A 25870-nucleotide genomic window follows, 5' to 3' on the forward strand; every position below is an offset into this window, starting at 1 on the left:
AATCTTTTTAGTTTGATGTAGTTTTGTTGCCTTTGTATTTGTTGTCAAATCTAAAAAATCATCACCAAGACCCATGTTAAGGATATCACTGCTTATGTTTTCTTCTAGGAGGTTTATGGTTTCAGGTTTAAATTGAAGTCATTAATCCATTTTATATTTGTTTTTGTGTATGGTGTAAGATAGTGGTCCAGATTTATTCTTTTGCATGTGACTGTCTAGTTTCCTCAACACCATTTATTGAAGAGACTGTCCTTTCCCCAATGTATATTCTTGGCTCCTTTGTTGGAAATTAATTGACTATGTATATATGGGTTTATTTCTGGGCTCTCTATTCTGTTCTGTTGATCTATGTGACTGTTTTTATGTCAATACTATACTGTTTTTGATTACTATAGCTTTGTACTATAGTCTGAAATCAGGGAGCGTGATGCCTCCAGCTTTGTTCTTCTTCCTCAAGATTGCTTTGACTATTCAAGGTCATACTTTTAAACATTTTATGACTCTTAATTTCCTAACATATTTTTTAGGAGTTCTACATCTTTATTCATAGGTGAGATTGGTTTATAGAGAAATATCCCGAAGTTTGGTCCTTAAAGTACACACTAGCCCTGTGAGAAGTTCAAGGAAAAAAGAATCTAGGGTCAAATAAATGGGGAATTCTGCTTCGCATGTTCTTTTCTTGGAGATTTACAGTGTGTATTGGCCTATTAATGTTTCTGAGATGCCCTGCATAAAAGAACCTTTCCCTTAAAATTTGGAAAGAAAGACCTATAAACTCTCTGAGATCAGAACTATTTTGAAGAAAAGTTTTGTTTTCCAGTTTATCCTGTGGATATTGGTCAGTTGGGATTTTATGATTCTTATTTCATAATTTCCTAGAAATTGTATCCATCATTGATACTTATAAATTTGCTATCATAAAAGTATACTTAGCATCTCTTAAAATAATTTAATCTTCTCCCTGTTAAATCATGTCTCATTTCTGATTTTGATTATTTTTCTCATCTTTTATTTACTAGATATTACAGAGCTGTTTCATTATTTGATTCATCAAAGAACAGACTCTTAAATTTGTCAATGATAATTCAGTTTTCCATAATTAGTTCCTAATTTATTATATCCTGTATTTTGCTCTGCTAAGTTTTATCATTTTCCAACTTGTTAAATGCTGACAATGTATTTTTGCTTCTTTTTTTTTAAATAATAAGATGTACATGACTGTGATTTTGCCTCTGAATAGAATTTTGGCTGCATATCCTGAGTTTCAATCTGGTGTGTGGTATTGTTTTGTCTATTTAGCAAATAGTGTGTAATTACACCTTTAAGTTGCTATTTGACACAAAATTTGGCGGGGGTGGGGGGTTACTTTAAGTGGTTTTATGGTTCTTTTCTGTTTAACTTTTATCATAATTTCTAGTTTTATTGCACTGCTTCTTATTATTACAAGTACATGAAATCAGGAATATTCTCTGTAAGATATAAGAATAATTCATAGTCCTAGCTTATTAAATTCATATTGTTGAAATCACAGGTTTGGTTCTCAATTTATAATAATGTAACATCTTGGTATCATTGGTTCATTGTCAATAGTCTTTGAAGAATTTTGGATGCTGAGAAAAGACCGAAAGAGTAGTTAGTTAGCCAACAAATATTATTGAGCACCAAGCATATAATGTAAATGCTAGAAATACATTGATCAACATTTAGCACTCCATCAATGAACTTATGTTGCAGTTGGAAGAACATAAATGGAAAACGAGGTTGGAAAGGTAGATCATTCATGGCAAGAAGTTTGAATTTTTTTCCTGCTCATGGTGGGAAGTCACTGGAGGATTTTAAACAGGGTGGTGATATAATATATGATCACTGTGGCTTCTTTGTGGAGAGTGGATCAAGAGAGGTGTCAAGGAGGTGTTAGGAAGCTGTAACAATCAACCAGATGAGAGAAGATGGTGGCTTGGATATGGGAGTCTGTAGTTCAGTGTAGAGGTCTGGAGTTATCTGCATTTAAATGGTATTTAAGGCCACCAGACAGAGATCACCTTGGAGAAAGCACAGACCATGGAAGGAGCTTGGGGCACTCCCAAATTTAAAAGTCTAACAAAGGAAGAGGAGACAGCAAAGGAGATTAAGAAGCTGTAGTCAGTAGGGTAGAAGTGTGGAAAGCAGGAGAGTGTGATATTGCAAAAGTCTTGAGAAGACAGTGACTGAAGAGAGGGAGTGGTCAACAATGTCAAATGCTGCAGTGAAGGCATGTCACATGAAGGCTAGGAATTGAGCATTTTCTGTGGCAACCTGTAGATCACATAAACTTGATAAGACCAGTATCTATAGAGTAGCAGGATCACAAATCTCACTGGGGTGGATTGACAAAAGAATGAGAGGAGAGAGAATGGAGAAAATTATTCAAGATAACTCAAGGAATTTCACTGTAAAAGCAAATAGAAATGAGGCAGTTCTTAAGGGGTGAAAGTGAAAGTGTGTGTGTGTGTGTGTGTGTGTGTGTGTGTGTGTGTGTGTGTTTTAAGATGGTTGCTTTTGAGGCATGCTAGTATGCCATATGAATGATCCAATAGTAGAAAGGAAGAAATTGTTGACATGGAAGAGAAAAGAAATAATTGCAGGAAGTTCAGGAAGACATTAGAAGAGATGGGACCCAGTGTATAAGTTGAGGGTTTGGTCTTCCATGGTACAAGAGGAAGGCAGAACCTGTGGTTGCTAATGCAGGTAGTCTGGTGGATTTGGTGGAAAGAAGATAGATCATTCTCATCAGATTGTATTTGTTTTTCCTGTGTAGTATGAAGCAGAATTATCTGTTAAGTATGAGTGGCAGGTGGTGTATTAGAGATTTGAGGGAAAAAAAGGTATGAAGTAATCCTCTAGTACAGTGAGAAAGCATATTGACTGAAGACTTATAGTAGGGAAGTCTGGAAAAGTTAGGTGCCCATTTGATATTTGAAGTGAGTATAGTCATCACAATTGTATAGTTTTTCTCTTGGATTCTTTAGCAACTTGGATATATGAGCTGAGTAAGAAAGTAATTCAGTTGGAGTTTTATTAGGTAAATAAAATGGTGAAGGAAAAGACAGGAAAGGGACTCAAAAGTTTACAAGGTAGTAGTTATATTGCTAAACTGACTGTGCACAGAAGTGAAGACATAAACAGGGTGATGATGAGTGGGAATGTGGTAGGATCAGTGGATCAGTAAAAACAAAGTCCACAGAGGAGGCTGTTGTCCAGGTTTTCAAAAGGGAAAACAAAATGGAAATTTGATTGATTATTTTATCATCAATGCCCTGCTATATACATCTATAATTAATTATGAAATTGATATTTATAATTATTTAGAAAGGATATCAGTGATCAATAGGAACTTTCTTTGAATCTTGAAAAACAAGTTGAACCAAACTGACTCCAAATTTTTAATAGAGTGGAGTAGATATAATATACTTAGACCTTGATATAGTCTTTTGAAATATGCGTGAGGGGAAATAGAGAGACATAACTTGATAGTCCATTTATGATGGACTTATGATTAAATCTTAAGTCTTATTGTTGATAGCCAATGGGTAAAAGTTAATGGAACATGTAACTCTGGTATGGGATCCTTTGAGGTCTGTTTTAGGTCTATAATATGATTACCAATGACTCTGATAATGATATGGGAATATTATGTAATAAATATGCAGATAATGCAAAACAGGAAGAATTGTGAATATATTGTTTGCCAGAATTTGAATTCAGAACATCTGAGCAAACTGGTAAATGGGCCAAAACTAACCAGATGAAATGTAATAATGCTAAGTATAAATTTTACTCATGTTTTAAAAAGTCTATATGCATTCAGTCCAGGAGAGGTCTGGTTTTATAGGACGTCAAATGTAAGGGACCTAAATGCAGTGAAAGTAATGCATAATAATAATTTTTGTACTTTATATATTTTACTTGTGCATTTAGCCAATGCTGGGCATGGTGTGAAATAAGCTCTTCACGCATATAACCTTATTTTATTATCATAGTAAGCCTGAGATAGATAATGCTATTATCCCCATTTTATAGATGAGTAAACTGAAATTCAAAGAGGTTGCCCTCTCCAATGTCATATAAGATAATAAATGATAATAATAGCCAGGATTTCAATAGGTGTTTATGGTCTTTACTATATTCTACTGTGCTTTACTTAAACTTACATTAGTAAAAGTTTTCTGTCCAGAAAGCAGGCAAAAATTCTGCCAAACTTCTTCCTTACATATGAATAATATCGCATCTGGAGATTTGTGATCAGTTGCTGGCATCTCATTTTCAGAAAATCCATTTAAAATAGAGCAAATTCACAAGAATGCAAGAAGGATGCAGTGTTATCTAGAAACCTCTTCATATGAGAAACATTTGGAAGAGTTGGCAGAAGTGTTGGCTTGGGGACTAGAAGACTTGTGGGACACGTAATATCTGGTCTCAGATGTTTGAAGAACTGTCATAGGCAAAGAAATTAAACTTCACATTTTTAACACCCAAAGACATTCTTATGACGTGAATGAAAGTTATGTATATAATCAAAACATGGGCTCATCATGTGGTCATGTTCTCTACAGTGTAACACTTAAAAGCCTTTTACTTATGGGATAAAATTTCTTATGGTCATTTTTAATACTGAGATGAATTTCATTTTTTCAAACTGCAAAACATATAGTTCAGCTTGATTTCATAGTGAAATCATTCAGAAGCCCGTATCTGTGTGATTGCAGCTGACATAGACTAAACAACAACAAAAAATGCAGTCAGTACAAATTGCTGTGGGTTATCTATATAGCTACGGCATGTGGTGAGAACCTGGAAGCTGCATCCACAGAATTTATGAGACTTCCAGTAAATCAGCTCAGTTTAGTGTTTTAGACCTGTATCCAACTCTCCTTGGATGTCTAGACACAGCCTAAGACAAGGCTTCAAAAATGGGTAAAAATGAAGCAGCCAAAGCCACCAGAAGCCTTTGACCCTCTTCTAATGTTTCAACCAGATAATTATTTTCCCTCTCAAGAATTTGGCTATCCTTTGCAGGAAAAAAATCAAGATTTTCCATTTGAAGAGCCCCTGAAAGAAAATACTCTGGAGAAAGGTCAGTAAGAGTGGGCCAAAGCTGAATTCTTCAGATCTGCTTAGAGAGTGTGGAAAGTCTGTACCCTCTACTTTTCGTGCTTTCCAGCTGGCCAAGAGCTCCCATGGCATTTGTCCAGCTTTGCCTTCCCCATACCTTTACATCTTAAAGGAACTCATACTGTGCAGTGGAAATGCCTCAGATGGAAACCTAAGTGATAGTTAAAAGCTATTGTAGAGAGGTAATTAGAAAATTAAAAACTGATGAATTTTGATTCCATCAAGATAATCCATTACCCTTTCTGCTCTGTAGCAAAGATATGACCTTTCAAATTTTCCAACAATAAACTGTCATACTAGGAAAATATATTTCCTTTAAATATGTCCCACTTTAATTAAAATTACTCATTCTACTTATTATGGTTTGTCTCTTCAAACTTTTTAAATCTTAGGTTTTCTGTAGAAAGTTAAAGGTCCAGTCAAAAATGAAAAAGGTGGTTTTAAAAATAAGCACAGTCCAAGTTCATTCCATAGTTCATTTATTCATTGATTCCTTGGTTCGTTCATTCAACTAGTATTTGTTTTACAGAGGCAATATGCCGAGGAATGTGGTAGGCCCAGGTTGTGCTGTTAATTAGCTATGTGATTTGGGGAAAGTCACCTAATCTCTCTGAATCTCAGCTTCCTCAACTGTAAAACAGCTCTATAACCAACTTTGCAGGGTTGCTATGAAGGTTAAATAAGATGACCTCTTATAAGATGGTGAAAAATTAGAAGCTTCTCTTTTGCCCTTCTCCATCCATTGCTATATCCAAAAACTCATATACAACAGAGACGGAAAGTCTCAAAATCACTGGAAAGTGGAAATGTCAGTCAACTATTTGCAAGACTCACAGAGTGAACTAGATTGAAATCCTTTGAGTGACCATTGCGTGCATTACCCTGAATAAGAAAAACTGGGCTAAACAGTAAAAAACAATAAGAAATTTCTTCACTTACTCACTGAATCAATGTGAGAAATGTGGAGACTGCCCCAACCAGAAATTTAGATAGCTAACTCTAGTTTGAGCCAGCTCACAAAATGAATCCAAGTAAGAGTTTACAAATTGAGAAGTCCAGGTAGAAGATGCCTGATGATAAATCTTTATTAAAGTTAAACATGTAGAGTTCCATCTAAATAATTGCTTAAGTGTAACAAAATTGAATACAAAAGTAAAAAAAGAAAAAAGGAGCCTCAAAGACATGTGAAAACAATAATTCAGAAATAATATTCTAGGTTAATATTTCTAGACAGATTTGCAAATGTCATGAGATAATGTGGAAAGTAAAAGCTTCTAAATCCCCCAAGAAGCCAAAAATTATTATTTTATTCCTAAAGTTTATATACAGGAATTTTATATACAAAAATGAATTCAAGAATGATTTGGGAAACTTTAAGATGGTCATTTACCTGTAGAACTGAAAACCACTAAAATAATATAGAAACCAAAAAGGCGAGAAATAAACATGATTAAAACTTTCCTAATTGTAGGAGGTGATTTTCAAATTGGGATGAAAAATAAAAGCCTACTTTACAGTTAGCATTTATAACAGATATTTCTTTTTAAAAACTAAAACAAATGGATAAAAGCAAAAAAGTAAAAGAGACAAAGATATGTCAGGCAAAAGCAAATAAAAAATGAAAAATTATTACAGTAATATACAAAAAGTATGTAATGAAATCAGAACAGAGAACATCATTTCCATAAATATATAAAAATGCTCATCCTCCTTTGCAAAAATATTAAAGCTTTGATGGAGAATCACTTTTTTAAAATTTGTTTATTTTACTTATTAATTTTTGGCTGCGTTGGGTCTTCGTTGCTGAGCGTGGGCTTTCTCTAGTTGTGGTGAGTGGGGGCTACTCGTCATTGTGGTGCGCAGGTTTCTCATTGCGGTGGCTTCCCTCGTTGCGGAGCATGGGCTCTAGGTTCGTGGGCTTCAGTAGTTGCAGCACATGGGCTCAGTAGCTGTGGCTCATGGGCTCTAGAGTGCAGGCTCAGTAGCTGTGGCACATGGGCTTAGTTGCTCCTCGGCATGCGGGATCTTCCCAGACCAGGGCTCGAACCCGTGTCCCCTGCATTGGCAAGCAGACTCTTAACCACTGCGCCACCAGGGAAGCCCCAAGAATCATTTAAATTATAAAATTTGCAAAGATGTTTTAAAGATGATAGTCAATATTTTTAAGGGTGTGATGGTAGTCATTATTCAGTAAGTATTTATTGAATACCTAGTAGTGCTAGTCACTTAGTAAGACCTAGCAGTATAGTGTAATCAAATGAACACATCCAAATATGCCTTCCCATTTATGAAGATCTTATAATTTTCTTAATTTAAAAAAATTTATTTTTATGTATTTTATAGCCTTTCTCCTAGTGTGAATGGAGTGTTTTTTCCATTTCAAAGTTATTGGGAGTATTGAGGAAAGTCATTGATTTGTATTTCTTTAAACATCTTTATTGGAGTATAATTGCTTTACAATGGTGTGTTAGTTTCTGCTGTATAACAAAGTGAATCAGCTATACATATACATACATTCCCATATCTTCTCCCTCTTGTGTCTCCCTCCCACCCTCCCTATCCCACCCCTCTAGGTGGACACAAAGCACCGAGCTGATCTCCCTGTGCTATGTGGCTGCTTCCCACTAGCTATCTATTTCACATTTGGTAGTGTATACATGTCCATGCCACCCTCTCACTTCGTCCCAGCTTACCCTTCCCCCTCCCCGTGTCCTCAAGTCCATTCTCTACATCTGTGTCTTTATTCCTGTCCTGCCCCTAGGTTCTTCAGAACCATTTTTTTTTTTAGATTCCATATATATGTGTTAGCATACAGTATTTGTTTTTCTCTTTCTGACTTACTTCACCCTGTATGACAGTGTCTAGGTCCATCCACCTCACTACAAATAACTCAATTTCGTTTATTTTTATGGCTAATATTCCATTGTATATATGTGCCACATCTTCTTTATCCATTCATCTGTTAATGGACACTTAGTTTGCTTCCATGTCCTGGCTATTGTAAATAGAGCTGCAATGAACATTGTGGTACACGACTCTTTTTGAATTATGGTTTTCTCAGGGTATGTGCCCAGTAGTGGGATTGCTGGATCATATGGTAATTCTATTTTTAGTTTTTTAAGGAACCTCCATGCTGTTCTCCATTGTGGCTGAATCAATTTCCATTCCCACCAACAGTGCAAGAGGGTTCCCTTTTCTCCAGACCCTCTCCAGCATTTATTGTTTGTAGATATTTTGATGATGGCCGTTCTGACCTCTGAAGACCTTCGAGCCTCAGCTCCCAGCCCCCACCCGCCCCAGTGGGTGAGCAGACAAGCCTCTCAGGCTGGTGAGTGCTGGTTGGCACCGATCCTCTGTGCGGGAATCTCTCTGCTTTGCCCTCCGCACCCCTGTGGCTGCGCTCTCCTCCGTGGCTCCGAAGCTTCCCCCCTCTGCCTCCCACAGTCTCTGCCCGCGAAGGGGCTTCCTAGTGTGTGGAAACCTTTCCTCCTTCACAGCTCCCTCCCTGTGGTGCAGGTCCTGTCCCTATTCTTTTGTCTTTGTTTTTTCTTTTTTCTTTTGCCCTACCCAGGTACGTGGGGAGTTTATTGCCTTTTGGGAAGTCTGAGGTCTTCTGCCAGCGTTCAGTAGGTGTTCTGTAGGAGTTGTTCCACATGTAGATGTATTTCTGATGTACTTGTGGGGAGGAAGGTGATCTCCACGGCTTACTCCTCCGCCATCTTGAAGGTCCCTCCATGATTTTTGTATATTTGTCTTGCAGTCAGTGTTAGTCTTTTAAGCAAGTATCTTAATACTAGCAGTGTTTTGTAAAAGCAACTTGGGTTTTCCAATTCTTTCTGAGTTAATTTTGTTGATTTATATTTTTTAGGATATTAGTAATTACCTCTAGGTTCTTAGTTTTGACATAAGATTGCATAAAGTATTTGATTGTAATTTTCTCAATCACCTATATATTTGTGGGTATGTATTCTATCCTTTCTCATTTGTGATCTTGTATACTTTTGTTTTCTCCCCTAATTAGGATTATAAGTTTATTATCTATTACTAAAGGGAAGATACTCATGGATGTCTTTATCCTTTATGTTATCTTAATATTTCCTATTTCATTAGTTTTGGCTTTAATCTATGTTAATTTCCTTTCTTGGCTTATTTTGTTTTTTTATCCTAATTTAATACTTTCCATAGATGAATATTAATTTTTTCTCTAAGTGATGAACATATTTAAAACCATAAGTTTTCCTACAGCCTTTGCTGTGCTCCACTGGTTGGATATGATGTGTTTATATATTTTTTATTGCTTTCTAAATAATTTACAATTTTGTTTTGGTTTCTTCTGTAATACAAGGATTATCGAGGAGTGTGCTTGCTTTTTATTTTCTTTCTGAGTCTTTTGTTTAGAAATTCATTTTTTCTTTTTCTTTTTTTTTTTTTTGTTTTGTGACCAAAGAATGGGATTCATAAAATCTCTCTTTTTTTAAATTTCTTAAAGCTGATATTGTGTATGTGTGCAGATCCAAGTATATGACAGATTTTTGTAAATGGTTTGTTGATGATGAAAACATCTTTATCTTCTATTTAAGCGATAAAGGAATCTATTAAATTTACTTAATCTGTTGTACTATTTATTTCTTTTATGTGCTTACTTATTTTTTGTCCACTATATCTAATTTGAAAAATGCCATATTAAAAACTTTCCATATTTATATTTTAATTAATTATATGCAGTAGTTATGTCAAGTTTATCCTACATTTTTAAGTAACATTTGCTTCATTTACTTGTCTATTATATTATTTGGTACAAACAGGTTTATAAGTATTTTCCAGTCTTCATAAATTGTACTTTATATCATTATATAATATTTCTCTTTGTTCTATTTAGTGCTTTTAAATTGTTTATCCTGTTCAGTACTTTTAAATTCTATCTTGCCTATATTAATATTGCCATTCATGCATTTTTTTTTTTTTTAGATTTTTTAAAATTAATTAATTGATTTATTTATGGCTGTGTTGGGTCTTCGTTTCTGTGCGAGGGCTTTCTCTAGTTGCGGCAAGTGGGGGGCACTCTTCATCGCGGTGCGCGGGCCTCTTACTATCGCGGCCTCTCCTATTGAGGAGCACAGGCTCCAGACGTGCAGGCTCAGTAGTTGTGGCTCACGGGCCCAGTTGCCCCGCGGCATGTGGGATCTTCCCAGACCAGGGCTCGAACCCGTGTCCCCTGCATTGGCAGGCAGACTCTCAACCACTGCGCCACCAGGGAAACCCCATTCATACATTTTTATTTCTTTGTTTTGTGTTCATCTGATATATCTTTACCTGTTCCTTTATTTTTGCAAATAACATATAACTGGGTTTTATTTTTTTAACCTAAATTAACTGTTTAGCTGAGAGAATTCAGTTCACTTTTATTAATTTAATAATTAATATACTTGATTTTATTCCTATCGTTAAAATTTCCTATTTTATTTTGTTGTTTCTTTTCTTAATTTTTTGTTGATTTGATCAAGAGGCTATTAATTTTCTTTATTTTTTCTTTTTTAATTTGGGAGTTCTGTACTTTTTATTTTATTAATATTTACACTCATCAGTACATAACCCTATTATTCCATGCGGCAAATTATCAAATATTTCTCTCCCAAGACACTTTCTTCTCCTACTTCTCTCCTCGCCCACTTCTTCCAACAATATGAGAACTCTGGGATCCCTTTGCTTCCCTACTCTTTGCTCGTATACCCATCAGAGGAGAACTTGTGAGCATCATTTTTTCCTTCCACCCTCCCCTGAGTCTTAGACTATTTGAATTTCTGTTGCAATGTGTCTCTTCTTCTTTAAGAGTTCTTATTTAGTACCTATATTGCAATTCTTAGATGATCTATCATTATTTATTTTGATTTGACTCTATGGATACAGCAAATTTTGTTGCTCACCACTGTTTTCTCTTCTCTTAGTTTTTCTTCAACCTTGAACACTCTCTGCAGGTTCATTCAGTGTTGTTGTAATCCTAATACTGCCTTAGCATCTCCCTCAGATTGGGTATATGGTGATAACCTGGCTGGATGTGGGACTCTGAGTCTGCAGTCCTCTTAAGAATCCATGAATACTATTTCATTGCCTTCTACCTTTTGAATGTTCAGTCCAGTGCCAGTCTAATTCTTTTTCCTTTGTAAGCAACTTTCTCTTTCTTTACAGAAGACTTTTCTTTATCTCAGAGCTCAAGATTTATACTAGCATGTGTGTATGTCATAATTTTTCTCATCAGTTCTACCTGAAACAGCACTTTCAATGTAAAGATTTGGATCTTTCTAAAAATCAGGATAAGTTTCTTTTTTAAAAAATAGTTTCTTTTTTATAATTATTTTTCTCCTCCCATCTTCCTTTTCTTTTTCTGGAACTCCTATTATTTACAGGTTAGATGTTCTGGGTCTTTCCTCCACACTTCTCTCTTTATATTTTTCTAATTCTCCTACTGGATCTTAACATCTACTAATTCTAATCTCAAGATTGATCATCCTTTCCTTCAACTTATCTACTCAATATATTAACTTAAAAATCTTATTTTTCTTAGTTCTATAAGTCTTTTTTAATGCCCTTTTGTACCTCTTCAAATACTTATTATTCTTTTGCTACCCCCAGCCTTTCTCTTTTGTTGATAGACTGCTCTGATTGCCTTCTTTATTCTTTGTCTCTCTGGCTGTTAGACCTCTTTGGGTGTCCTTTTATTTTCCTTTGTTCATTGTGGCACAGGTGCAACTGCTGGGTACTTTAAGTGGACTGGTCCCATGAGTGTGGGAAGGCACAGGAGTTAACTGTGCGATGAGGGAAGGACAGATAGCTGCAGACAGAGAGAGAGCAGTATATTCAAAGACTTTGGGAGTAAGCATGGCATATATGAGGAAGTAAAAGGCCAGTGTGGCTTAAAAATCAAGGGAGAACAGAGTATGAAAAGAAGCTAGAAAGTAAGGTAATGTTGGGCCAGACTGTGCAGGGCTTTGTAGGCCATCATAGTGAGTGTGGTCTTTTCCTAAAAGCATGTAGTATTGCAGTGTTTTATACCAGGGGTTTTAACTGGTATAACCAGGTATATTTATGTGAATATCTGATTCACATTTTCAGAAGATAATAAGGATTCCGTGTAGAGAGCAAATTTAAAGTGGTCGTGTGATGCTGCGAGACTAGTGAAGAGATGTAGTAATAACCCAAAAGAGAGATGATAATAACATGATGGTCAATATACAGGAAGTACACTTTTAAGTGGTAAAATGTAAGGAGGTGTATGAGAGTGTGGAAGATGTCTAAGATACCTCCAGAGTATCTGCATTACACTGATGCTGCATGAAATGGGAACATCAAGTTGGAAATCACCAATTCAGTCATCCATGTCACAGTGCCTTTGAGATACTCAAGTGGAGAAGTCAATAAGCAGTATGAATCGAGAAGGTCTGGACAGGGGATGTAAATATGTAAGCCATCTGAGTTAGGTGTAAATTGAAACTCTTAGCCATGAATGAGAACACCTTGGGAGAGATAAAGAAGAGAAAAAGGTTGTTAATCTTGTACACTGCTAGTATCTGTCTAAATTGGATTATCTTTTCTGGAAAGATGATTGGAACGTGTATCATTGTCTTCAAAAGTGATTATAACTTTGATTCTGTAACTCTATCTGTAAGAATCTATCCTCAGAAAATAATAGTAGTAAATGAAAGTAGAAAGGCAAAGGCTTATGGATAAAAATATTTATTTGAGCATTATTTATGATGGCAAATAAAGTAAATTACTTATCTAATGTTAGGAGGAGGTCAAGTAAATTATCATACATTTATATTAATGAATATTATACCATTATAATTTGATGTTTATGAAGATGTAATAGCATAAGTATATGACCATGATATAATAGTAAGTGAAAAGGACACAAAATTGAGAGAGAGAGAGAGAGTGAGTGAGAAAGAGAGAGAAACTCAACTGTGGAAAAATGCATAGAACAAAAGAATATAAAGAAATAGGTTTATCTGTAAATAGTAGAAAATGGTTGATTGTATCCATTTTTATACTTTTATCTAGTTTCTAAATTATTCTAAATGGGCATTATTACATTTTGTGTATTGTTTTATTATTAAGAAAGGAAATACAAAATTATAGTATTATCCAGTTGTCAATATGCACTTCATAGGCACTTTACTCTGTTAAATATTAGTTAATGTTCTTTCCTTTTCACAATATTGATGAGCATTTGTGATTTGAATCCAGCACAATATTTTAGTTTTGTGAGATTATTGCCATAATTTTAAAGTTTTATGAGCCATTTAGACTTGTAAATTAGTTTCAAAAATTCATCTAATTACTAGACAATAGCAAATCCATTCCCCTCAGAACAACTCCCTGTCAGTTGGCACTCAGTGTGTCATACTGAGAACATTTGTTATTTCCTTCCCTTCTTATTGCTTAGCAGTACAGATAACTGTAAATTCTTTAATGTGAGGGTTTTTTAATTGTATAATACATACATATAGGAATGTGCTAATTATTTTAAATGCAATAGATTGTTTTTGTTTTTCTTCAGTGACTGTCAGATAACCCTTTATTTGGATTGTCGTTTGTATCATCATCTGCAGGGATATGAAATCATTTTGAATTTGGTTCAAAACTAAAAGCACGATTTTTTTTTTTTTTTTGACTCCAGGAATGTATACAAAGACTATCGCTTTCTCGAGCTGGCATGTGATTCACAGGAGGATGTAGACAGCTGGAAGGCTTCTCTACTAAGAGCTGGGGTTTATCCAGATAAATCTTTAGTAAGTTGGATATATCTCTTATTTTAAAATTATTAACCATGTTTAAGAAAGCATAATTCTACATACTATATGCTGGAGAATCTAGTTCTTGTTTGACTTAATTAATTTGCCATAGTTTTAACTGCTACTTTGCTTATATATTTTTTTATCCATTAGATTTCTATTATAAGAAGTTTATCAGTATATTTTTAAAGAAAATGCCCAACTTTGCCATAAAACATAACATATGTAATCTCAAAGCAAGAGAGTTTCTTTGTTTTAATTTAAAATTTTATTTTCCTTTATATGCTGTTCTACAGTATACTATTCTATAGTATTCATATAAGCAGCTTATAACATTCTTCATATAGTCATAGTATATATATCATCAATCATAACACTATTTCATATTCTTTAAAATGTACTTATTTTTATAAAAATCTACCTCCTTTCATTATGTCTGTAGTACCTATATCCAAAATTAAACTCTGGTTAATGTCATAGTGAGTATAAAAGAACAAAAAAATATTGCATTGCTATATTAATAAAGATAAGTTATTCCCACTTATCTTTATTAATATACTTCAAGGGTCTTAGAGACACTTCTCTCATTCAAGTTAATAAACAGACCTTCTATTTATGTTCTTTGGAAAATGTAATATTACACAGACTAGTCTGGATTTAAACTTCAGAATTCCCACCCAACATATATACACACATCATTAAACAGACTCTGCAGATGAGTGGCTCTCACTGCTTACTTGCTACCCCCGAGACATTGTACTATCTGGGTTCCCCCCCAGAAGTTAAGCAATGAGACTGAGCTTTAAGGATTTACTCCAGCTTGACCTTTGTGGTGCTTAGATTGGCTGTAGATTGTTTATAGGACTGACCGTGTATAAGTTGGGTTATTTCTATGCCCCAAATAGGGATAGAGTCTTCTCAAGGGAAAGTCTGAGATGTGAGCACATTGTGGGACAATTGAAGCATCTTGGGGTGGATTTCAGACCTGACCATATCCCTGAGGTTACACTGGAATTTAACAAAGTTCCAGGGGTAAAGGATAGAGGATTTGTGCCAAAACATTCTCCTTGTTGCTGTTATTTTAGTTCTCACGTAGACCTCTTAACCCTATATCAACCTCCACTTGTCTGGTTAACACCTAAAACAGTGAACCCCCATGACACACCCTGTGCCTTCCAAATGAGGTGAAACCAGACTCTTTCCAGGTGATATGCAGTACAGAGGTATCTTCTGTACCACTTCTATTTTTGTTGTTAATTCTAATCATTACTTATTACTCTTTCCTATCCATTGATGGTAGTGTGTTTAATTTCTATATTAAACATTCTATATTAAAAATGCACATATACTTAATGTTTTATTCATTCATTCCACAAAAGCCTGTTGAGCACGTGGTTTTTGCCAGCTACCTTTCCAGGCACTAGTGATGCAGAGGTGAACAGTGAGGTCCTGCCCCCCTCAAGGAACAGACGTTAAATAAATGAATGGATACAGTATAATTGTAGAGTGTGATTTGTTAGAGTGATAAGTTCTATAAAAAATTAAATTAAAGGGACAGATAGTGAGAATGAGGGACAAGTGAGCTTTATTTTAGTAAGGTGATTAGGGAAGGCCCCTTTGAAGAGTTGACATTTGAGTAGGCTCCTGAAAGAAGCGGGGAATAAGTAATATGAACGTCTGATGGAGAGTGTTCATAGCAGAGGGCTAGCAGGTACAAAGCAGCTCAGTGTCTTAGAAGAGCAGCAAAAAAAGTCAAGAGTGTCTAGACACAATGAAGGAGAACAAAAGTAGTTGATGATTTCCAAAAGTGGTCAGTAGCCAGATTATGTAGGCCTTGAAGGAGGTGGCCAGAATTTGAGTTTTATTCTGGGTGAGATGGGAAGCCATTGGAGGGTTTCAAGCCAGTTAGTGACATGATAAGATTTATATTTTTAAAAGATTGTTATGGCTGGATTGTTACGAGAACCAGCACAGCCTGTGGGTTAAATCACAGGCTTTAGCATCAAACTACATAGACTGAAATTCCTGAAGCTCACATACAAGCTGTGAGATCTCGGGAAGGTTTTCTAGCCCTTTTATCTTTCAAGATTCCCACATCTAAAATGGAGATAACAAGAGTCTGCTATAGCGTGGTTGACAGGATTAAATGAGATAATGCAGGGAAAGCACTGGACAGGTTAAACACAAGTAAGCACTCTATTTTTATTTATAATGATGATGACGATAATAATAATTATCATTTTCATCACAGACTACTTACTTAAGCAAGTAGAAGAGAGTTTAAAACATTGTGGATATTTATAATACAGCCCAATGAGATTGTAAATACTTTATGATATTTTTTGTCTTCCAAGTAAGTTTGGTTATATAAAATGTCAGTGTGTTTGTGTGTGTGTGTGTGTGTGTGTGTGTGTGTGTCTTCCTTCCAAGGAACTGTAATGTTTGTGAAAATGTTTTCTTACATCATGATTTTGTCAACTAAACTTATTTTAAATGCACTACACAAGTTTGCTATTTTTAAAAAAATTATGTAATGCATCTCTTGTGAGCAAAAAACTGTCTTGGAAAAGCAAAATTACCCATCCCTCTGTGAACTCTTTTTATAAATCTGAATTTTCATGTATCCATAGCTCTACACAAAAGAAGATGCTCAATGAGATATTTGCTATTTTTTTTTTATTAGGCTGCTCAATTTGAAGCAAATCTAGAGTTGTCCTACACAAACTGTTTTGATTCTTTTCACATCATTTTTATTTGCTTATTAACATACATTTGGTACAGTTGCTTGGAAAATCGAGACAAAGGGGCTTTTTACTACATGCCAAAGACATGACAGGAAATTAAACTTGGCAGTGTGCCATGAGCATCGCTTTTCTCAGTTTTCATCATAAACAATATTTGCATTTCTTATGCACCATGTAGTTCTGCAGGTTATATTACACTATTACTTGACTTTCAGATGTTTAAATGGAAGCTAATTACTGAAAGCAATCTAAGTAGAATGCTTATCTAAACATTGCATTTCGTGAATACTCTTAAGTTTGGGGGAAGCGATACTTTTAGGTAGAGTTATTCCTAATTTAGAAAGATTTGATGAAGAAGTCAGAGTAACCTAATAACAGATGTCTCTTTCTAAGTAAATTTTTAGGACTTCTGGTGTTTTTGTTTTTGTATCAATAAACCATTGAGTCAACAGCAAATCAGTCAATCCCTACACTAATAATGAAACATTTATGTGTCATACATGGATATGAGTCTAGATAAAGTTCTGCTTTCTACATGAGACATCTCTATTTTAACTGGAAAAAATTCTACATAGGTCATTTTTCTAAATTGTATAAGTTTGGCTTCATTTAGATAAATAGCCATCACCCAGATTTGAATGAATTGACGTTTGGGATAATTTTTTTGTCCAAACTAAGGTTGCATACTTTTTTATAACATGTTTATCCTCATCATATCTTTTTCTATCGTGTCCACGTGGTGGAATGTTTTTATGTCACTCATATAACAGTGTTCTGCTACCTTGTTCCTTCTGTCTCTTAGGTCATTTCTCTTGGAGTATTCTACAAATTTTTCTTCTTTCCTTCCCTTCCACCATCTTCTCCCACTTCCTTCCTTCCCTTCATCTATCACTATTATGGTGGACTCTAAAGATTCAAAGATTAAAAAGGAGGCAATTCTTACTTTATAGGAGTTCCAAGTCTAGTGGAAGAGAGAGATGCAAATAAATAACCACTCTACAGTGTGATTTAAAAAACTATAGTAGATATCTATATAAAGTACAACAACCCAACTATATTCCCATGTGCATTTTCTAATTACCTTCATTCCCTTAAACTTTCTGGATCTAATGCTAAATGTAGACTTCTTATCTGAGCATTGTATTGTAATAGTATGTGGCCCTAAAATGGAAATGAGGAGTCCTGAATTTTGTTTCCCACTATGCCACTGACTTACTCAGTGAAATTAGACATAACATCTCTGAGCCACAACTCTGGCACTCTACCATCACCTGAGCTTTCTGAGCAGCCAGAATATTTTTAAAATATATTTACATCTGAATTTGGATTAGGCAGAATTTTATTTTTTATTTCTATTTCCTTTGGCCATTAAATTGAAATTATAGTCAGTATAAAATTGTTAAATAAGTGTGTAGGATTTTACACAGTTTCAAAGTAAAGATGTTTCTAATGGAATTAATTAATAGTTTTCTGGTTTTGTTTTTTACTGATGAGATATTCCCTCAAGGATTTGGGGAAAGTTGAAACAGGAGTGGGGACTGAAACCGAGTCCCCCTGAAACTGAGTTCCTCTGCTAAGTTTATAACTAACCTCTCTACCCAAAACTTTATTCCCTTTCTTGCTCCACACCATTTCCCCCTCAAGATTAAGGAGCATCAAAAAGTGTGTGTGTGTGTGTGTGTGTGTGTGTGTGTGTGTGTGTGTGTGTGTATCAATAGCTAGGCAGGTCATAATTTTAAAACTTTTAAAATATTATTTTATGACACATGTACATAAATTTTTCCTCTAAGTGTGAACACAAATAAGTGCAAATTTAATTAAATATCTAAAGAATGTGGTATAACAAATGACTGATTTTTCTGACACAGTTTTGTCAGCTCACAGTATGACTTAATTTATATATAAACATGAAGGAATTCCAAATTCTTTGGAACATTCTGTGTGCATTGAAGTTACGTAGACTTTAAGTCAAATCCACTCGCGTTGGAATCCCGACCCTTCCATTTATGTGCAGTGTGGCTCAGGCAACTTACTTCACTCTCTAGTTGTTTATTCTTTTTTAAACACAAAATAATAATCTCTTCCTCTGAGTGATTTTATGGGACTAAATGAATGCTGTTGCACATCACATCTAGCTCAGTGCCTGCAACTGGATGAAAGCATTCAATGCCATGTAACCTTTATTATTGTTATTGACTATCATTAATGCGTCCATGAAGCTGTACTTCTCAGTTTAGTAGTTCCCTTTTCTTTGGAAACTATCAGTGAGACCTGGGGAGAGTTTCCCCAACTGTTGTCTCAAGATACCAAATTGCTGCCCTGTGGACAGGCGGGCCTCAAAGGCTCCATCAGTTAGTCAGGAGTGAGCCATAGAGGCTGTCAGGGGAAGTGAGAATCCACAAGCCTACCCTCAGCTGCTGGTTGACTGGCTATCTGAAAAAAGCAGCTTGCAAATCTGTGCATGCCCTGAAATAAATTTGGTGCAAATTCAGTTTTGCATATTTGTTAAGTCGTATACCTCAGAACTTTTCACAAGGGTTTTTTTTAGCTATCTAGATAGATGGTCCTCCCCTCTAGTATATGATTTAAGAGATGAAACATGACAGTAGAAAGTGAAGCACCCTGGAACTTCACTGTACCTCTGAATTCAGGACTCTCCCAGGACTCTCCCACTCATAATTCATGCTTTTAAGGACTGCCTTGGAGGTTGAAACCATCCAGTAATGAAATCTTTTGGGGACATCAGAAAGTCCTTTTGGATAGACCCTGCAACTGAACTTTTCTCTGTGGCAAATGACAAATAGGGGAGAAGAGGGATGGACACAGACCCCCATAAATATTTATTAATATGGTGATGACCACTCCCATGCGTTTACTCAGCAGTCTTTTATACAAGACAGAAAATGCCCATGTTAGTCCAGCTGTACATAACTTTATTCTTAGCCTATCCAACAGTGCTTCCCACAGAAATTAGAGCAGCTCCATGACCAATTTTGAAGAGTTTAGTTTTTCTTCAGTGGAGGTACTTTCTAAATATAAATGCTGCCATACAGAGTGGTGGAGGAATTATAGAGAATTCACAATTCACCAGTCATGACTGTTATGCCTCTCTCAGAATAGACAATTGGGAAATGATTGAAGGAAACAAGAAATCGCAAAGCCACACCACGTCCTCCACTTGTATGTTTCTCATATTTAAGGATTAAGACCCCCTACTCTGTGACATCACTGTTGCCACTACAAACAGAACCATCTGCCACCGAGCAGGGAAGCCAGTCATTCCCTAATGTGCAAAAATACTTGGTTGAACTCCTGAAACTTATTTGGTAGATCAAAAGCTGCACTGCTGTGGAATGCAATAAACCCCATCTGTTTGAGGTATTTTCAGCAATACTGCACTTCTTTGGAGAACCGAGGTCCCATTATTCTCTAAAAAATATTTTACTCCTGATAAAATTCTCTTTGGGGATCTTTATTGCCTTATTGAACCACTGGCATATTCTTTTACAAAAGACTCTTTTTCTCCCCCAATTTCATTCATTCTTGTACCGTTATTTATGTCTCACATAAGCCAGTGATGTTAACGGTTATATCACGGCAACTCACAATGTCAAGAAGCTTCTCTACACTATTTTACCAGTGTCTTTAAATTTATGCTTTTATTAAATATGATGGCCTCGATGGTCCTTGAATTAGACATTTCCCCAGTAACAAATTGGCATTGTTTTCCAGAAAATATACTCTCCTGTGATGGTTCCCTTACTGCTCTCCAGAAAATTTTTGTATGTATTACTTCCCCGCACACACTTCCTCTCTTAAAACTAAATGCCAGATCTCCAGCTCAACCTGTTACTCCACCCGTGCTCAGGCTCCTCCACAGATGCACACACTTCACTTGCAGCTCTCTTCCACTCTGCATCTCAGCAGAGAGAGAAATTCCTTCTGGGCCCCTTGTGAGAAGAGTTCAGATCTGTTCCCTGCCCATATCCCATCACGTCTCCCTCACAGGATCTGACCTTGCAAGGACTTGGGCTGCCCTGGGAGTAATGAATCACCGTTTTATTTTTTTAAGCCATATGTGAGTTAAATTGTTTGATATAAATCATACTCCTGCAGCTCCAGTTTGAAACAGGAGAGCCATTTGCCTGCCGCCTGTGGCTGGCGGCTCTCTGTGTCTCTATCCAGAGTGTCCCTTTTAGAAATGACTACATTTTTGTGACTAACCTTTCCAGACCCATTTTCTTGAATGTGGACCAGTGTTTATTTTGGCTGCATCCCCACTATACAGTTTTCGCTTCCCATGCCAACCCAAGACAAAAGTCATAATTTACGAAGTAAAGGAATGGTACAGATGGAGGTCGTAACTTGGTCTGCTTACCCTGTCTCCCCAGAGCCACCCACTCTTTTCCTCTACTCATTTTTTTTTCCCCCACCTTCTTTGAAACCAAGGATGCAGTGTTTGTTTAAAAATGCATTGGCTGATGAAATTTTCCACTGCTTGGCACGTTGGAGGAGGGGCTGTCAGGAAAGGGCAAGCTGACATACTAAATACTTTGCCTTTCATGCTAACAGTTCACTTATTACCAATTCAAACCAATGCTTTTTGGCCAGGTTCCCATACTTCAAGTATTTCAAGTAGAAAGAAAGGGGGAAATCTCTGTCATAATTTTCTACAGTTATAAATGTATGATTTCACTTAATATAAGCAGAATCTCTGACTTGTCCATGAGCTTTGGGCGCTGTATGTGTATGAATGGGATGTCAGTGAAGAGCTAAGTTATTTGTTTGGATTTTGCTCTAGCATGAAAAATCTCATGATTTTAAAATAAATTTATGTTTAACATATTTCTTTTTTGTTTCTTTTTCCTTGCGGCTACATGCACAGGGGAACAACAAAGTAAGTTCTTTGTCCTACTGCAGCTCCTCTCTCTCCAGCCCCCACTCCCCTCCCTCATGTGCCTTGGCGAGAGTGTTTCTGTGCACTTTGAAATGACCGATGTCTGTGACAGTGCACAAATGATAGAGGGTGTGCAAATGTCAGAGAAAACAGAGCTTGGACTACCATCATGGCTGTTCATTTTTGACCTTTTGGAAGGGAAATATTATGTTCCTCAGGGTTGGTTATTGGACAGTTCAGAGAGGTTGTTATTATAAGGAAAGAGAGCAACACTGAGAGCAAAGATTATGAAGATTTAATAATGAGGACTCTTCTGCAGAAAGGGGAAGACAGTCTGATGAAACTCAGTGCAGCTGAAGTTTCTGACCAAAAATCAAAGCTCTCATGTTAATGTGTAGTTATAAAAACCCCAAACTGGTGTCTTAAATAGCAGGATGGCTGGCTTTGCTGGTGAAACTGAGCTAGATCAGTGCTCTGGCTTTGAAGGTGCCTTAAAATGGATGGAGGAGGGTGGGGTCAACATTTGCCTTGGCTTCTGCACCCTTGATGTATTCCAGCTGGATGGAAACAGGAGGGTGTGGGGAATGGAGGGGGAGACTGAAATGTGTATGATAGATTTGTGAAACCAGGCAACGCACACAAATGGTGGAAATTATTTTAATGTTGTTATAATAGGTAAATGAGTAATTTAGTAGTTCATAGGGTGGCTAGATTGTTAAAACTTTAATTCAACTTTTCCAGAAGATTAGAACTACTTCTCACTTATATTAGGTATGTAATAGTAATGTAGTTGGGGAAGATGGTCTTAAGTTTAGCAGGGTGATTTGTTTTTCTTTTTTTTTCTGTGGAGAATTATTAGTGCTTTATCCTACCAGGTGGCCCACTTAAAATAGGCCTCATTGAATACAATAAGAATTGAAAGGATTCTGTTATAAAGGGTCTGCCTGCATATTTAAACCAGCTGGAATTCATCAAAATTGCTATTCATAAGCCATACATATAGAATTTAAAACAAATGTGGGAAACCTTGGAGTTTAATTTGATGGAATGTGCTATTATGGAATAAGGTGATAGAGATGGTTGGTATTGAAAATGTGTCACTTTATAAATTTATATCTTGCTATAATTGCTTATGACCCAAGTAATAATATTTAATAAAGTTAAAAATAATATAAGAAAAGTACAAGATAGACATTTGTGAAGGACCAGAGGGGCGAACTCAGCCCACTAATAGTTTACTTTTTAAAACAGAAGGTAACTTATGAAATCAGTTAAAGATTTCTTCTACAAAGTAAAAGATAATATTTCTAACTAATATACCACTATTGGAAAAAACATTTTTACAAAATTTTAGTTCTTATACCATATAATGTATTTTGATTCTTGAATAGTAAGTATCTCTGATCCTGGTCACTTACGTTACACTGAGTCGCTGTCTAGAATTGCATGTGCTGCATCTCTTAATCGTTTAAATAGCCTGAGCTATGTGAGTGCACTAATAGCAAGCCTGTACATGCTGAGGATGAGGGAATCAGCTGCTGACATTTTAGGGAGGTGCTAACCCTTAGGCCATTCAAAAAGCATTTATGATTTGCCTCTTTCACTAGTGATTCATTGATGACTTAAAAGCATTTGTAAAATTCCCCAAAGAAAACTCTTCTTCATAATAGGAGTCATCCGTTTGTTGTGTCTTGCTTGGTCAAGTTCTTCTGGGTAATAAAATGTTCAGTTTAACAGAATTTACTGATTTTTCAAATAATTATACAATGAGCAATAAAACTCAAACATTCTAAGCTGCTACTCCTCAAGGCTACCTCTCGGATGATGCAGAAGGCCTTCCAGGGTCTCCTGGCACCTGGAGCCCCCGTCTGCAGTGTAAACACTTGCTACAATGCTGTGGGAGATATTTGGGTGCCAGTTAGAGTGTTGGTTGAAGAGTGCCAAAGATGCAAGCACTTAACTGCTTTGATTTTTAATTAAAGAGCAGCTGCTTTGGAGGGGCTGATGTTTATTGCCCCTATGCCTTAATTCTTAGTTGCTTATATTATGAATAAGTAATAGTTTGTGAAAAAATAGAAGGCTAATACTTTTAAAATATGATCATTATACTGACCATGGACTCTGGCACAAAAGAGCCTCTTCAAATCACAAGCAGCACATCTGCATGCTATTTTCCTTTAGCTTAGAATTTCAGTATAAATGGAAAACACTGGAATACAAGCTGTGCTGTCTCCAGAGTATAGATCTGGAGTCTTCAAAAGGATAATATGAGATTCGCTTTTCCCTCTCATGCTAGAATGCTTGTCTGAGTTGTCCCCAAGGCAACATACCTGACTTGTTGCCTGCCATATACATGAGCCAGCTATAAAAGGTGACTCATTTCAGACTCACGAAAGCTAATTGTTTATTTAGTGAATGGTATTTCATTATTTATGATAACTAACCAGACACTAAAGAGAATGAAGCCTGCTCAATTAATGTTTCTTTAGATGAGCAGGATGAATGAATTCATCTTCCTACATACATTAAGTATAGTGCACATACACACATATACATACACACACGTATATTATAAGGTGTATGGAGCAACCCTACTATTCATGTTCTCAATGACAGCTAAATTGATCTGCTTCATTCACTTTAGATTATGCTTAGAGTGTGGGAGCTAATTCTCTAAACTCCCAGAAAGAAAAAACTTCTACAAGAGACACACAGATTTATATTATAACTGCATGATGGGGCAAAACACCAAGGGTCACATTCTTCCTTGAACAATTATATGTATTTTATTTGTCCTTAAAAAGCAAATTTTCCTTTTGTGAGGAGATCACAGTTGCTCAGGAAGATTTTTTTTTCCTTCCAGGCCCATTACTTATTTTTCCTTTGCAAATGTTTTTCTATTGGCATAGTGATATCCTAAGTTGCTTCGGGTAGAGTCTGTCTCCTCCTTAGAGGGGTTTCCCTCGACCTTGTTTGGTTGGCTGGTTAAACACAAATGTAAATCAGAATGTCATTTTCAGAACTGAGGCCTTCAGGTAAAAAGTAATCTCCATGCTTTGTCCTAGAGAGAAGACATTTAATTTCCTTCTTTAATTTGATGCCCTTGCTTGGTAGGCATGTCTAGAAATTTAATAAACATTTAGTGTTATTTTTTTGTTAAAGACTTTGAGTTTCGGTTAAGTATCTTTGATATATTAGGCAAATTGAAGGTAGAAAAAGCCCTTAAAATATAAAGAATAAAATACTATAATAAAAACTCTCAAATTTCTTAATGATGTTGGTACAGAAACACAAATGAAAACTGAAAAGAACCCTAGGTTCAGAAATGAATACTTCAAAAACTTTTAAGTTATACAGAAACGCTACATTTACTCTCTTATGAATCTTTTATTACATTTAAAAGAGAAATTTACTATCACCTTACTTAATTTTAGTCTAAAAACTTTAGTTTTAAAAACTAAAGGATTCTTGTATGCCCCCCAGCAAAAATATGAAGTTGACTGCCTTGATTGGAGAGGAGCATTTGAAAAGGAGAAATAGAACTGAAACATGCTAAAACATGTTAAAAACATGCCATGTTAAAAATAACTAAGCTTGGGCTTCCCTGGTGGTGCAGTGGTTGAGAATCTGCCTGCCAATGCAGGGGACGCGGGTTCGAGCCCTGGTCTGGGAAGATCCCACATGCCGCGGAGCAACTGGGCCCGTGAGCCACAACTACTGAGCCTGCGCGTCTGGAGCCCGTGCTCCGCAACAAGAGAGGTCGCGATAGTGAGAGGCCAGCACACCGCGATGAAGAGTGGCCCCCGCTCGCTACAACTAGAAAAAGCCCTCGCACACAAACAAAGCCCTAACACAGCCTAAAATAAATAAATAAATAAATAAATAAATAAATAAATAAATAAATAAATAAATAAATAAATTTATTTATTTTTAAAAAAAAGAGTGACTTTTGAGGAAAAAAAAAAAAAAAAACAACTAAGCTTTTACTAAATTCCAGTTAGGTTAAATGCAGTAATTTATAGAGAGTAGAGGGCTTTGATATTTAAGAAAAGAAGAAGGAAAGAAAATCTGATTTGAACACCTGTTTTAACAACATTTAAAAAACACTTTGTCTAGTAATTTTCTAACACATTCAGCAAGACAAGTGTACATTGTCAGTCTCCATTAGTGGGAAAAATAATTATTACCTAAAGTACTGATTTGGTAATCCATTGGATTCTGGCCATCATTTGCAAAGACAGAGTGTGCCAAATCGAATGTCACCAAAATATATTACACTGAAGAAC

At 35.9% G+C, this 25870-nt stretch overlaps 1 protein-coding gene across 9 annotated transcripts in view; it reads left to right on the forward strand.

The window, feature by feature from the left end:
• DNM3 (dynamin 3) overlaps positions 1-25870 on the forward strand; it is a 576309-nt gene that overhangs the window by 463156 nt on the left and 87283 nt on the right. For all 9 annotated transcript variants that reach the window (XM_059936430.1, XM_059936401.1, XM_059936392.1 and 6 more), the window contains one exon: positions 13829-13940. In XM_059936430.1, coding sequence (XP_059792413.1) covers positions 13829-13940 — 112 coding nt within the window. The remainder of the gene's footprint in view (positions 1-13828; positions 13941-25870) is intronic.

Source organism: Balaenoptera ricei, chromosome 1 (assembly GCF_028023285.1).
Source record: "Balaenoptera ricei isolate mBalRic1 chromosome 1, mBalRic1.hap2, whole genome shotgun sequence".
Lineage (NCBI taxonomy): Eukaryota > Metazoa > Chordata > Mammalia > Artiodactyla > Balaenopteridae > Balaenoptera > Balaenoptera ricei.